Here is a 14034-nt window from a genome sequence, read left to right on the forward strand (position 1 = left end):
TATATACCGCTCAACAATGTAATAATTGTCATCATGCGATGAAAATGTTTCAGCGCAATTCACCAGAGATTTTCCAAGACCATGCTCACGTCACTGCACTCGTTCAGCACACCTGAGTAATTAGCGGCCATTGCTTGGGTGTGGCTATAAAAGCCTGGAAGTGTGCAATATCTGGAGATTGTGAATCGCTACCTCCTGTGCAGAGTGGCTTCCTGTTTCTCCCGCGGTAGGTTGCCTTCGCCTCTAAGCCAGTTGCGTGGAATTATTATCACACTGTGGACTAACTTCGTCCTTTATTGTAACCTGGTGTTGTGATCATCTCTTCCTTCGCTGACCTCGAGAACTGTTGTTCACTATAGTTCCAGGTATGCGCTGTTCTTGAATGGGTTAGCAGACCTGGTTATTGAAGTTTTATAATTTTATTTATATCAGTGTCATGTTTGTTTAGTGAGGACGCACGTTCCCGCGGCAGCCAGTGTCTCCAAGTAACGTGGGTATTCTATTTAAATCTCCATATTGGCATAATTTTACCTCCGTTGGTTTTTAATTATGATTTGTGTTCTGCATACACAACCCAGCCTGGTGGAGGGCTGGAGTCACTACACGAGCTGCTGTCTTGTCTTGTCGTTCTTTTGTTTTGGTTTATACGAGTTGTTTTGCGGTCCGTGTTTTTATTTCAGTACCTGGTCATAGTCGTGCACAGCAGGCGTTTAGTGTTCTGTTTATATCGGTTGCATGTGTATAGTTCTTCTAGTACTGCAGGTATCCTGTGAGAGGGGAATCTAACTTGCCTGTAGTTTCCCTGTATATGTGTGTTTGCCCTACAGCTGGGGTCGACTGGTGTTTTCATATTTTCTTCATCCCCTTTTGTTTGTATGAGCAGGCATTGTGCTATCCTGGAGGGGGGCTAGTCACCTGGTGGTGGAGTCCCGTCAGTGCATATTCACGTGTGATCATTGGTTGCTGTGTGGTTGCTGTGTCACTCTGGTCACTTTTCGTGTGCGGTGCCGTGTTTGCCTTCACAAGGGTGGTGTGAGTCCTGAAGCACATTTCCCAGTTAGCCTGCCGCCTCTCTAAGGTAAGTCTCTGCCTGCTATAGTTTGTTTCCATTTAATTCCCTTCCCTAGCGTGTTTGTCAGCCCTGAACCTCAGGGTGCTGATTGTTTAAGCCCTTTTATTGATTATTAAATAAATGCCTTTTCTACTTTGACTAACCTCTCAGTCTGTCTAGGTCCATCCCTTCCTCTATAAGCATACACCCCATAATTACATATCTTTATAATAAATAACATCTTGTGGAATTCACGACTCTTGTGTGGTGTGTGTTTCGAACCTGTTCTCAAGGGCTGATGTGCCTATTAGGACATTTAGTTTAAATATTCTCTGGGTGCAATTCCCAGGGTGGCATAGTTGGCTACTTAAACAGGGCTGTGGGGTTCCCCCTTATAGCTCCTGTTACATAAGCACTTGCTTCAATTCAGTTTCACTTTTACTTTCGAGTATATGACCGTTATCGGGAACCTCCTAAATCCTTGTGGAAATGAACGAATACACTTTGAAGCTGTGTTCAGGAACAAATTATCGATTAGAACATGACCTTAAGTCTTATGCTATACAGAAAATGTCTTCAGCGACAACTACATCTATATTTTACCTTCATACATGCATATTTCAATGCAAATGTTGTACTGCACCACTTTTGTATAGTTGTATTTTATAGTTGGTAACAAGGCTGCAAACAAACAAAGCAGAACATTGAATACGTTTTAGATGAAAATTAGATGCAAAAAAATCTAAAACGTGCAAAATAATTGTGCAAAAAGTGCTTATGGAGTTCTACTGGTGTTATTTTTGCCAATATTGCAAAAACCCAATTATTTATCCATTGGGATTTTTTTTCTTTGGAACCAGAAAGTGTTAGAATTAACATTAGTTTGGCTTCCTGACACGTTAGAATTACAGGTATGTTATGCAGGCTAATGACTCTTAGATCTGTGTGTAGATATTTATCTTAGAATAATTTAGATCTACAATTTAGAGCCTGTTTTTGCCTCAATTAGAAGATCAACTATTTAAAAGTAATACGCTTTTTTGTCTATTCAGAAAGTAGGCCAATGTCCAGAGCCCAATATTTATTCCAGCTGCTCTTCATCTCAATTCCATGCCAGTTCATCCATTGCTCTGTGTTTGCTTGAGAATCTAGATCTAGTTTCCCTGTCTGGCTCACAGAGCAGTTATAGTTATCTGCCTCATCTCCAGCAATGTAGCCGTACCCCATGCTTTCCAACTGTCACCTAACCCAAACTCTGCTCTTCCCCTCTGTACCTGCCCAATGATATACCTACAGTGCCCTCCACAATTATTGGCACCCCTAGTGAATATGAGCAAAACAGGCTATAAAAAAATATGTCTTTGCTGTTTAATCCTCTTGGTCTTTCACTGAAAATATTCACAAAAATCTTACCTTTTCATTGAAGTAAAATTATTGAAAGAAAAAAAAACTTGAGATTAAATAAATATTTTTCCCCAAAACATGTGTGCCACAATCATTGGCACCCCTAGAAAAATCTTATAATTAAAATCTAACTGAAGTATATTTCCAGTCATGTTTTACATTTTTAAGTTCACCTGTTTGATAAGGAACTCTTAGGAGGTCAACCGTGACTTCCTGTTCCACTGGCGTACAAATATGAGGTGACACAGGCCAAATTCCATTAGTCATTCATCACTATGGGAAAGACCCAAGAAAACAGTGACGATGTGCGACAAAAAGTTGTTGAGCTGCACAAATCAAGAAATGGACACAAGAAAATCTCTAAACAGTTGAAAATACCCATTTCCACTATCATGGAAATAATTAAGAAGTTTAAAGCGACAGGAGATGTTAAGAATCAGCCTGGAAGAGGACGTGTGTGTACATTGACCCCACGCACCGTGAGGAGGATGGTTCGACTGGTAAAAGAATCTCCAAGGATCACAGCTGTAGAATTGTAGAGGTTAGTTGAGTCTTGGGGTCAGAAAGTCTCCAAAACTACCATCAGACGCCAGCCACCACAAGTTGTTTTGGAGGGTTGCCAGAAAAAAGCCTCTGCTGTCAATCAACAGCAAACTAAAGCGCCTACAGTTTGCCCAATGTAAGTCAGAATTTCAATGGAACCGAGTTATATGGTCAGATGAGACCAAAATAAAGCTTTTTGGCAACAAACATCAGAGGTGGGTTTGGCGTAGACAGAAAGATAGCCATACAGAAAAGCACCTCATACCCAATGTGAAGTATGGTGGCGGATCTTTGATGTTGTGGGGCTGTTTTTCTTCCAAAGGCCCTGGACATCTTGTTAGGATACATGGTATCATGGACTCCATCAAATACCAGCAGATATTAAATGAAAACCTAACAGCCCCCTCCAGTAAGCTTAAAATGGGCCATGGTTGGACCTTCCAGCAGGACAATGATCTGAAGCACACCTCAAAAACAACACAAAAATGGTTCACCGACCGCAGAATAAAGGTTTTGCCATGGCCATCACAGTCCCCCGACTTAAACCCCATAGAAAATCTGTGGGATGAGCTGAAGCCGAGTCTACAAATGTTGACCTCAGAATCTGAAGGATCTGGAGCGAAACTGCATGTAGGAATGGTCTCAGATCCCGTGCCATGTGTTCACCCACCTCATCACGCATTATAGGAGAAGACTCAGAGCTGTTATCTTGGCAAAGGAGGCTGCACAAAACATTAAATTAAGGGGTGCCAATAATTGTGGCTCACATGTTTTGGGGAAAAATATTTATTTAATCTCAACAGTTTTTTTTTCTTTCAATAATTTTACTTCAATGAAAAGGTAAGATTTTTGTGAATATTTTCAGTGAAAGACCAAGAGGATAAACAGCAAAGATATATTTTTTCATAGCCTGTTTTGCTCATATTCACTAGGGGTGCCAATAATTGTGGAGGGCACTGTATACTGTAATGCACCTTGTGTGTGTTGAACCGCTTTTCTTGGATTCCACTTCCTCCCTGTTTTAAACGTAGGAGCAATGGGCCTCATTCTCGAAAAGCATTCTCTTCAGGTATAAAACTATTGTCTTACGTTGATTTATAACTGAATAAACAGAGAGTTGCACCTCTATGGTATCTATATGTAGGACAGAGATTTTGTGTGAAAAAAGAAAATTCTTAAGAAAAAATAAGATAAGGAATAAAGACCCGGCATAACTCCTGCGGATACCGCTGTACCATCCTGTGGTGCCTCTTTTAAATAACCTTAAATGATTCACATCCACACATATTAACATGAGTTCATCACATGCTAGCAGCTTCCAACTGTTAAGATGGTTTCCTAAGTTATAGATAGCTAGGATAGTTAAAGAGCCATGATAGGTAGAAACCATCTGGGTGCCAGTGCAGCTTCATCTTCACTTCACTCAAAAAATAACTGAAATTTGTTTAGGTACTGTATTTTTCTATTTATGTTGGTGTAAGGTAGTGTATGTGCCACACCGCTAGGCAGCACTGCAGCCATGTTCTGTAAATGATATTTTGTTTGCTGTGATGTTGTTTGTAGGGGTGACCCGTAGGGTTCATGAGTTAGGTTGCCGGAGATGAGATGAGTGAGTCCTGAGTGTGTGTGCTTGATGAACGAGATAGCTGCTGTGTTGAAGATAATAAATCTCGCCACCATTACGAAACATCCTCGTGTCCCGTGTCGAATCGTTTGGACGCCTAACCACCTGCCAACCGAAACCAACATATAACACAACGCAGAGTAGCAGTGTTGTGCAGCGTTGTTCTCCCAACTTGAAGACCTAGATTTTGCCGATGATCTTGCTGTCCTTGCACCAAAGCACATTCTCCTGCAGGAGAAAACTGACAGACTGAACAAATTTGCCCAACAGGTAGGGCTGAACATAAATGCACCCAAAACCCAAGTGATGTGCATCAATGCCACCCCAGATGCACCAATCACAGTGAACGGGCACGCTCTTGACTATGCTGAGGAATTTACATACTTGGGAAGCCTCGTCAGCAAAGACAACTCTGCACAAAAAGATATTAGAGCAAGACTCGGAAAGGCACAGGGTGCTTTTGCTAGGCTACACTCCATCTGGAAGTCTAAGCAATACAGCTTAGGAACAAAGGTCCGACTCTACAACAGTAACGTAAAATCTGTGTTGTTGTACGGCTCGGAGTGCTGGCGAGTAACATCTTACGACATGAAAAAAGTCGAAGCCTTCCATAATGGATGCCTCAGGAAACTCTGTCGAATCTTCTGGCCTGAGAAAATCAGGTAATCGACACAATTTCTCAACGAAAAAGTAAAGGTCCTGGTATTAGCCAGTCAAACGGAGTAAAGTACCCACTTCAGGTTTCAATACTGATCCCACCGGAAATACGTTATCTCTACATACAGTAACTGTCGCTACCGGATGGTAGTCCTCTACCGGTTGGTGGTCCCGCACATCGCACATGCTCAGACACAAACGTTTTACGGCAGAAGGCTCAACGTCAACATATGGGGTTGTCTTAACGCATAATGTGGGTATATTTAATGTAATATTTAATTATTAAAAGTGTGGAGACAGAGTAAGGGTAAAAGGCATATAGTTTGCTATTATGAAGAAGTGATAAAATACAGCAGTAGGTAAAACAAATAAAGCATTGATGTGCTAGCCAATAGAACTTGACAGGGAGAACAAAAGAGTATATCCAGTATATCTTTAACTTCTTTATTATACAAACGTTAAGAACTTACAGCTGTATACAATGACCAAACGTCTTAAAGTATACCGTCTTTCGCGAACTTCCATCAGCTTTAGCCAGCGATTGTATTCCGCTGTCTACAGTGTCGCAAAGTGGCGCATGATCCGGTAGAGGACTACCGTCCGGTAGTGACAGTAACAACACTAATTGTGTCCACTTTGTTTCTCGTGGACTGGGCGTTCCCCATGATCACCGAGAGCAGAGGAATCCCGTTAAGGCGGTATTTCCCAAAGCGATAAGAAGAGGAGGTGTTTAGGCTTCTCAACACAGATCTCATCATGAGATGAAAATATATCAGCGCAACTCACCAGAGATTGTCCCGTCCAATAAGTCTGTGTGCAGTCTGTAATCTATTTCTCTCTGCGTATAGATTGCAGTCTTATATAAGGCACTTGGTTCAATTCAGTTTCACTTTTACTTTCGAGTAGAACATGACCATAAGTATCTGTTATCGGGAACCCCCTGAATATCTATAAATAAAAATGCTCTTATAAGGGGTTTGGACTGCAGTCTGTCCAAGTACGGCAATCTAGACTATTCTTATTCGTAGTTCCACGTTGGTGGAACGAGCTGCCTAGCACTACAAGAGCAGGTGCGGCCTCTTCAGAGAGCACCTCCCTTCCTAACTTGCACTTCTACTAGTACTTAACTTGCACTTAGAGTAGTTACATTTCTGCACTTTTTTTCTACTTCTTATGTAAAATAGTAGGCTATTTATTGTTACACTAGGTCTCTATTGCTCGTAGCTTGATTGTTCTCTCCCTTGTACGTCGCTTTGGACAAAAGCTTCAGTTAAATGACTAAATGTAATGTAGCCTAATGAATCATCATGGAAATTAACGAGTCGGGACAACACTTTGAAGTTGTTATTTAGTGAAATAAACACGTCAATTGGTAGGCTACAGCACACAGCAAGGGTGGTACGAGGAGGGCGTGCGTGTATGTGTATTGACCACTTGACCTTGGGCACCCACCCAGCACAAGGATATCGAAAGCAAAACAAATCAAATAAATGTATGCCCAGTTGCCAAAGCAAGTTACATTCAGCAGCAAATTAAGAAATATTTTAGTTATACAGAAAATAAATACAAAGCATCTAGCAAAACAGCGACAATAAATCGCAAATAAAAAAGCAAGCAAAAATGAGTGGTCAGTGACAAAACACACATGCGTAAAAACCTGACATGCATTAATAAAAATAAATAAATAAAAATCACACGCACATTAGCAGCAGCACTAGTACGCAGAAGCAGGATTAATGGAGACGTTATGGCGACCCCACCACGAATCCAGCCATCATATAGCCCAGTGACAATTGAGGTAGGCGCTGCTTGGGAGGAAGAGACGCAAAGCAAAACAGTAGCGTTGTCAGACATAGACATATGGACATGTCTATGTTGTCAGACACCCCAGGCCAATTCCTACAGGAAATGCAGAACAGTTACAGCAACAAACTAACGGCGCAGGGATCAGCTACTACACGTCAATTAGCTTAAACAATACAAAGTATAACGAGTGGGTGAGTAACTAGCTGGCCCTTCAGGGCGAACAGACGTTCATACACAGAGCGAGGACACGAACATACCTGCAAGCAGTGTAATAATAATAATAATAATAATAATAATAATAATTCAAAACTAAAGGTTACTGGAAGCCAGTGCAGAGCAGCTAAAACTGGACTAATGTGCTCTCTCCTCTTGGTTATCGTTAATAGCCGAGCTGCAGATGAACACTAGACTATCCGATTCAGGCGAGTGAGCCAGGAAACGGTACGACAGCCGGGAACGAGTACCCGACCAAACTAGAATTAGCCACAGACGAACTGGTGGACTTGAGTAAGCAGCAGCAGGTACCGTGACTGTTCGTCAGCACACGCAGAGATAGACGCATGCACAGATGGCACCTTGTTGCCCATTTATAGGGGCTGAACAGACTAATAGAGTGGCAATTATCTACGTGTGAAATAGACAGGGCGGGGAGAAGTAAACAAGCGGTGCCGTGACGTAAAAGTACCCCTTAGGATAGACATATATAGACGCTAACCCTATATATTTTTTATGCCCTTTAGTGCTACACTTACGTTTAACAGAATGACAGTTCTGATATAAAGACAAGGGACTAGATAGCCTACTAGCTGGCGAGCTTGCTAATTATCTCAATGGTTCATTTCCATACGCCACGACACGCCCCCTCAAAGCGAAGCAAGCGTTTCGTTTCGCTGGCATGTATCCATACGTAAGAGAGGCTGACTAATTATGTTATACGAAAATATGTACCTATAACCATTAACAACCATTTCCATACAAATATGGATAGTAGACGTGGTTATGGTCTCGCCTAAATGTGTTAAAACATTTTATTCCTAAAGGACTTTTTTTTTTTAAACATTTTACCGCACATATTTTATGAATTATTCATAAGTGGGCGTGTGCGTATACATTGTCGAATCTGGGACAGTGGTACAAGTCCACGCAACGACCCATCTGGTATGTGTGTGTATTTTGGGCTCAGGTTAGAAGTTGCGATATCTTAACGTTATGTATATGAAATGTGATGAACATAAACATTTTCATAATCCTAAAAGAGATACATGCATGCAACAAGTACCTCCGTTGCATTGGACAGTCGTGTTTTAGTTTTAGCACAAACTTTACTAACTTACCAGTAGCTGTTTTGCTAGCTTAGTTAGCCAAGACTTAGCTGGGTTTAGCTTAGGTTACAGTATTTGGCTAAACCCAGTAGCTAGCTAGCTAACTAACTAGCTTCTTGCTACTTGTCTTAACCAGGTAGAAAGCCTGTTAATGGGACAGAAATTGCACTGACTTTTTTTTATCAATGCATTTAATTCATACCGACTATTAATATCTTCCATGTCAGATTATAGGAATGGCGGCGACAGAGTCAAGTCTATGTCCGAGTCCAATAGCAGTGGCAGATACTGTTGTACCTGCCTGTATGTTTGCTCCAGACCGGGGCAACGATGATGACCCATCTGGGGGGGACTGTTACGAGGACGGAGAGGCTCACAATGGCGAGTCCGAGGGTCATTTAGACCTAACTAGCAAGGTAGGCCTGTGCCTCTCATATGTTGACGTTGACCCTCAAAGCTCTGTAATTGTACATGTAACGTTTATGCTTCAGATCTATTATTAATCTCACTGCAATACGGGCTGTTAATTGCAAAATACGACCAATGTGTTTGTTTATAGTAAAGTCTGGATACATGTACCTAGCATTAGCGAGCTAGCATAGCTGTCTAGCTAGCCGACTTATTCAATGAATGACACGTAGGTAGCCATGTCAACATATGGTAACAAAAAGTACCAGCTGGCCAGTATTTTGAAGCATGTCCATTACCATTTCATTGTGCTGCAATGGCATTTATCCCGCTCTTTTTCTAATCTTTTAATATTTGTGGATGTTTCGTTTACCATGCATACTTCCTTGTTTGTCCTGTCGAGTTTAAATGTCAGATTTGTGGCGCGCGCAAAGCAAGCTTCTGTGTGCCTCCTTTCGGAGTCATCTATGACTTCCCATCGTTACCACCGCCTTAAAATTTGGCACAATACGCTTTGGCCTAGAAGTGTACAACTTAACAGAACTGTCTTATTTGCTTATCCTTCTTCTCCAGATGGTTCTGGTCAGTCCAACAGGAGAACAATATGATGTGTTATTTCGGCAACTCAGGGAGAGGATGGACGAGGGCTGTGGGGAAACTATCTACGTGGTGGGAATGGGCTCAGGTTAGTTGTTATATGTGAACTGTTATGTGGGTGACCATAGATCAACACTTTTAGCAGCTCCGGTGTCATTATTTTACAGGCAGTGCTCACATGTATCTTATTGCCAGTGTTGTATGTTTTGAGCTTGGCAAGATTTTACAGCGTTGGTTACCTGATTGCTCTAGGTACTGACCTTATGGTATTATCACATGTGTAATAGAGTTACGGGTGAGGTTTTTCCCTAACTCTTGTGTACACCTGGGTGATATTTTGCTTTTATTAATCAAGGAGCTCATGTAATTTTTTAAAGGGGTAGTTGGAGTGTACAGCTCAAGAGTCAGACTGAGACTTGTGAAAAGCCGCTCATACCTCTTCACTGGAGCTTAGTGACCTTTGGCGATTTCCACTCTGTCTCCGAACACAGCACACACTCACAGCACTGACCCCAGTGTGGGGTTACCATGGTCATCGTAAAGATTCAAGACACACAGCTATTTCCTCCTGGGTAAGGGGGTAGTGGGTCTCAGGACTCAGGACTTGGAGGCTGAACTCCCAAAGAGACACTTGCTAAAATCTACCTTTTTTTTACTAGAAATATCTGGCCTAACTAGGTGAAAACGTAATAGAATTGTACTTCTTGGATTGTTTGTGTCTAATACGGATTTGAGCTCCCTCCGTAATCAATCAGTGAATGTCAGATCAATGTTTCAGTAAACAAAAAAAGTTGACTATTGACTATTAAAGGCTATGTTGTCAGCTGCCTCTCAGAATGTCAGTGTTTGTGGCATTTAGAATACCGCAGAGCTTTATGTGTGTTCATTCCCTCAAACTCACTTCTTACAACTGTGTTTGGCACCATTATGCTCTCCTTTGCATTGTGACGGTGTGTTTCATACACACTTTAAGCCTGCTGTTATTGTGTCTGCGGATTTTGCACTCATAAGCAGTACTCTCTCACCCCCCTGTCACCCCTCCTACTCTCAGCTGCCCCAGCTGTCAAAGGCAAAGGTCAAAGGTCAAAGGGGTCATGTTTTCTGTTTATGGCTCGTTTCATGTAGTAATTGACAATCCGTGGACTCTTTCTTCACATCTGAAAACAGTGTGAATGGACCAGACGCCTTTTGTTTTGTTTGGTGGGGGAGGTGTTTGCAGGTTATTTCATTGTTATTTTTGCGATGTGTCAGTATGCGCCGTTACAATACACAACAGCGTCACCCCTCCTAAATGATTAAATACGAACTTGATTTCATATACGTAGTTTCCAGTGGGTTTTTTTTATATGCACTTTTGCCCTGCATCAGTCTTCATGACAACGTGTTCAAGTCCCCAGCAGCAACACCCCACGAGTTTTACTTTCACTTGTCATTGTTGGGCTGCAAGAGATCCGCCTGTCTTACATCTGGTATGCACTTGATTATCACGCAGGAGAGATCCAGTGTGCAGTCCTCATTGTTATCATTGGTCCCCACAAACATGTTGAGGAACTGGTTGGACAAGTAATTCCTAAGAAGGTGCACTTATCTTCATGTCTCTGTGGCTAGGCAGTCGTTCCATTGATTGTCTGTACGTCCAAGTCAGATAATCATTGTGTGTGGACTAGGGCTAGGGGAAGTGATGGTTGCATTGATGCAGTGTAATGTTTATGTGAAAGACTCGCCATCGATGCTGAAAAATAAAATAATAGATTTTTTTAACCATCTGACAAATGACAGCATGATGCTTTTAAACAACCAATTCAAACCCATATCACATTTATGTAATTGTAGCCTACACACTGTGTGTAACGTCCTTTGGGACTTGTAATGCTAGCCAAGTACAATTCATGTAAACAAATCATTCCACAGCGACCACCATGCGTTTTATTAGAGATGCATGGATTGCAATTTTTTTTTCTTTAAGTCTGACCTGCTGAATCCGATTTTGGCAGATTCCCATTTTCTTTCTTTCTAAGAACTATAAGTCACATTATTTACTTTTAACACGTGTGTGTGATAAATATTACTTAATTTTGCCGTAATTGAAATTGTGGTGGGACCAGGCTCTTAGTGCGGGGAGGTAGTAATGACGATCATGTTCTGTATTCTGCCATCATCTCTCTCTCTCTCTCTCTCTCTGCCCCTTCTGTCACTTAATCCCACTCTCTACCCCACCCCTCTTTCTCTACCTGTCTGTACCCCAACCCCCCTTTCCCCATCAATAACCTGCTGTCTGCACTCACCCTCCTCTCAGACGGTGCCGACTATGGGCTGAACGAGCAGGACATGGAGGCGTCGGTGGCCACGGTGCAGTCGCTGTGCGAGACGGTGGAGGCTGACATCATCCTGCTGCGTGAGCGGGCAGAGACGGGCGGCAACGTGCGCGACTACCTCATCCGTCGCCGCGTGGGGGACGCCGACTTCCTGGAGGTCAGGTGAGCAATGGCCAGAGAGAGGGCGAGGGACCCCAAGAAGACACGATGCCTCACCATGATGTATGCCATGGTGTGGCCCAAAGTCAAGTAAACACATCACACATTACGCATAAGCAAAAAGCGAGCATTACCAAAAGCCAGAGGTTGGAGTAGTGTTGCAGTCACTTGGACATACAAAGTTGTCCCTGTTTCAGTGGTGTCAGGCCTCATGGATGAAGGGGTCCATGTTTGTATTACAGATGCACCGATCCACTTTTGTTCAGTTCCAATCCGATACCTGAATTTGAAATCTTCCAATACTGATACCAGAGCTCTTTAACTCTAATAATAGTTATTGTTATTGTTTTCATTATTCTCCTTGTCGTTGGTATTTTGGGTTACATGAGGCTTTAGCAAACCACATAGCTCTTATTTAAAGAGCCAGAAAATACATTCAATTTAAATGTATTCCAAAGCAATTTATTTGAAGCGGTTTATTTTGAATCAAAATGTGTTTACCGTTCCTGGCCTTACTACCCCAATATTCTACTCCTACAAATAACCCTTCAACATGAACTTAGGAAGAGACTTTTATTTTGATCTCCGTGCGCGACGAAGGGCAGAAACAACAGTTGAATGCAATAGTATGCTTTACGTTTTCAGTGTTTCCCCTAGGTTTACAGCTTTGGGGGGGGGGGGCTGCGGCACTGTGCACGCGGCGCGGCGTGGCCACCGACACAAACGCTTAAAGGAATCATGGTGTTCATGTGTTTCTTTTAATGACAGCAGTCAATATAACTAAACATCGGAACATGTCTTTTTATGACAATTATCCACAAAGTGTGCAGCTTTTGTCGCTGCAGTGGTGTATCTTTCTGGGCTTCTGGAAGAACATTTTTTAAGATATTTGCGGCCTAAAATTCTTGATTTCGCAGGAGCTTTTCCAAAAAGTTGCGATGAAAGTTTTTATTTTTAGGTTTTTGTTGCAATGAAATTGGCGAAACAAGTGAAAGTTGCGATATAAAGTTATGAATTGTCCTCTTTGTAATTATAATTGAGTTATTTGTTGAAAAATAATTGATTATTAAACAAACATTAATTCATCAAGAACAAAACGATTGAGAAATGGTCCTCTTAATAACCTCACCAATATGCCAAACAAAAGATTACCAGGACTACAAAAATGTAGCAAAATAGGCTTTACTTATCCACAAAGAAGTGCACATGTTGGCATTACAAAAGGACCAGTACGACTGAATAAGATGTTATGAATGTCTCAGCCGTCATATGACGAAAAAAAAAAAAAAAAAAAACAGCCTGTGTCACTATGATCTGTCTCGTCATCTGACGTCCTGCCTGTGTTTCTGCCGTTCTCATTGCTTATCAATCTGTTTTGCTATCCTTGTTTATTTATTTTATCCGTATAGGTGTTGATGTTCAATTTCATATATTAATTAAAAGTCGTCCAATTTCAAGTCATCCATTCTTCAACACTAGCTGCTACCTTGTCTTCAAACAGAAAGTAACGTTAAATCTCCATGGCAACAGGTCTTGAGGGTTTGGCAAATAATCGGATTTATTGCTTCCTTCATTATTCACAGCAAAATAAATCATTTTCGTTACATTTCATAGATTTATTAGCAGACTCTATGTAAAAAGGGCCACGCACAACTCACGGAAAAAGATAAAAAATGGAAGCCAGATCTATTTCTGAATTTTCGGTGCGGACATTCTGTACGTACGTTCTGTTTCCACGTCTGTTGTAGCCATTCTCATTGGGCCTCATTGTCGACCCTACCGAGGAAAAGATCTCTGCCGGATTCATGAACGCCTGGATATTAGTTTTTTAAAGCTTAAAAGTGTCCGTAGCTGTGCACTGGTTCTTAAGCCCAATTCTGTCCGCTGGTGGGAGCGTGCTCACCTGTGTGTGCGCGCACGTGTCTGTGTGTTTGTGCGCATCGCGGCGGAGACAGAGAATTGTAAACGCGCGACCATGTAGAGACAGAAATTACATGCCGTCGTGTAAATAAGATAAATAACATAAGGCTATTTATTTTGTTTAATAAAAGAACAAGCTATAGACCTGTTCTATAGAAAAAGTAACCTTAAATTACTTCCGTTGTGATTTGGCGCTTTATAGAAAATAAAATTGAACAAAATTAACTT

The 14034-nt window shown here is 41.7% G+C and overlaps 1 protein-coding gene across 3 annotated transcripts; it reads left to right on the forward strand.

The window, feature by feature from the left end:
• The first annotated feature begins 7000 nt into the window (after positions 1–7000).
• On the forward strand, positions 7001–12286 carry LOC116219329 (GTP-binding protein 1-like). 3 transcript variants are annotated; one of them, XM_031562557.2, is made up of 4 exons: positions 7001–7077; positions 8635–8823; positions 9389–9500; positions 11709–12286. In XM_031562557.2, exons 1-4 carry the CDS (start codon positions 7027–7029, stop codon positions 11891–11893), a joined length of 537 nt encoding a protein of 178 aa, XP_031418417.1. In that variant the 5' UTR covers positions 7001–7026; the 3' UTR covers positions 11894–12286. The 3 variants fall into 3 exon arrangements, with proteins under 3 accessions (XP_031418417.1, XP_031418420.1, XP_031418418.1); XM_031562560.2 differs by lacking the exon at positions 7001–7077 and adding an exon at positions 8093–8243; XM_031562558.1 differs by lacking the exon at positions 7001–7077 and adding an exon at positions 8206–8268.
• Positions 12287–14034: the final 1748 nt, after the last annotated feature.

Source organism: Clupea harengus, chromosome 24 (assembly GCF_900700415.2).
Source record: "Clupea harengus chromosome 24, Ch_v2.0.2, whole genome shotgun sequence".
NCBI lineage: Eukaryota > Metazoa > Chordata > Actinopteri > Clupeiformes > Clupeidae > Clupea > Clupea harengus.

What these genes read in the sequence shown, in the direction of transcription:
- LOC116219329 (XM_031562557.2), top strand. Translation starts at nt 7,027, where the DNA reads ATGGCGACCCCACCACGAATCCAGCCATCATATAGCCCAGTGACAATT. An exon ending in ATAGCCCAGTGACAATTGAG is followed by an intron (nt 7,078 to 8,634) that starts GTAGGCGCTGCT and finishes CTTCCATGTCAG; the next exon opens with ATTATAGGAATGGCGGCGAC. An exon ending in ATTTAGACCTAACTAGCAAG is followed by an intron (nt 8,824 to 9,388) that starts GTAGGCCTGTGC and finishes CTTCTTCTCCAG; the next exon opens with ATGGTTCTGGTCAGTCCAAC.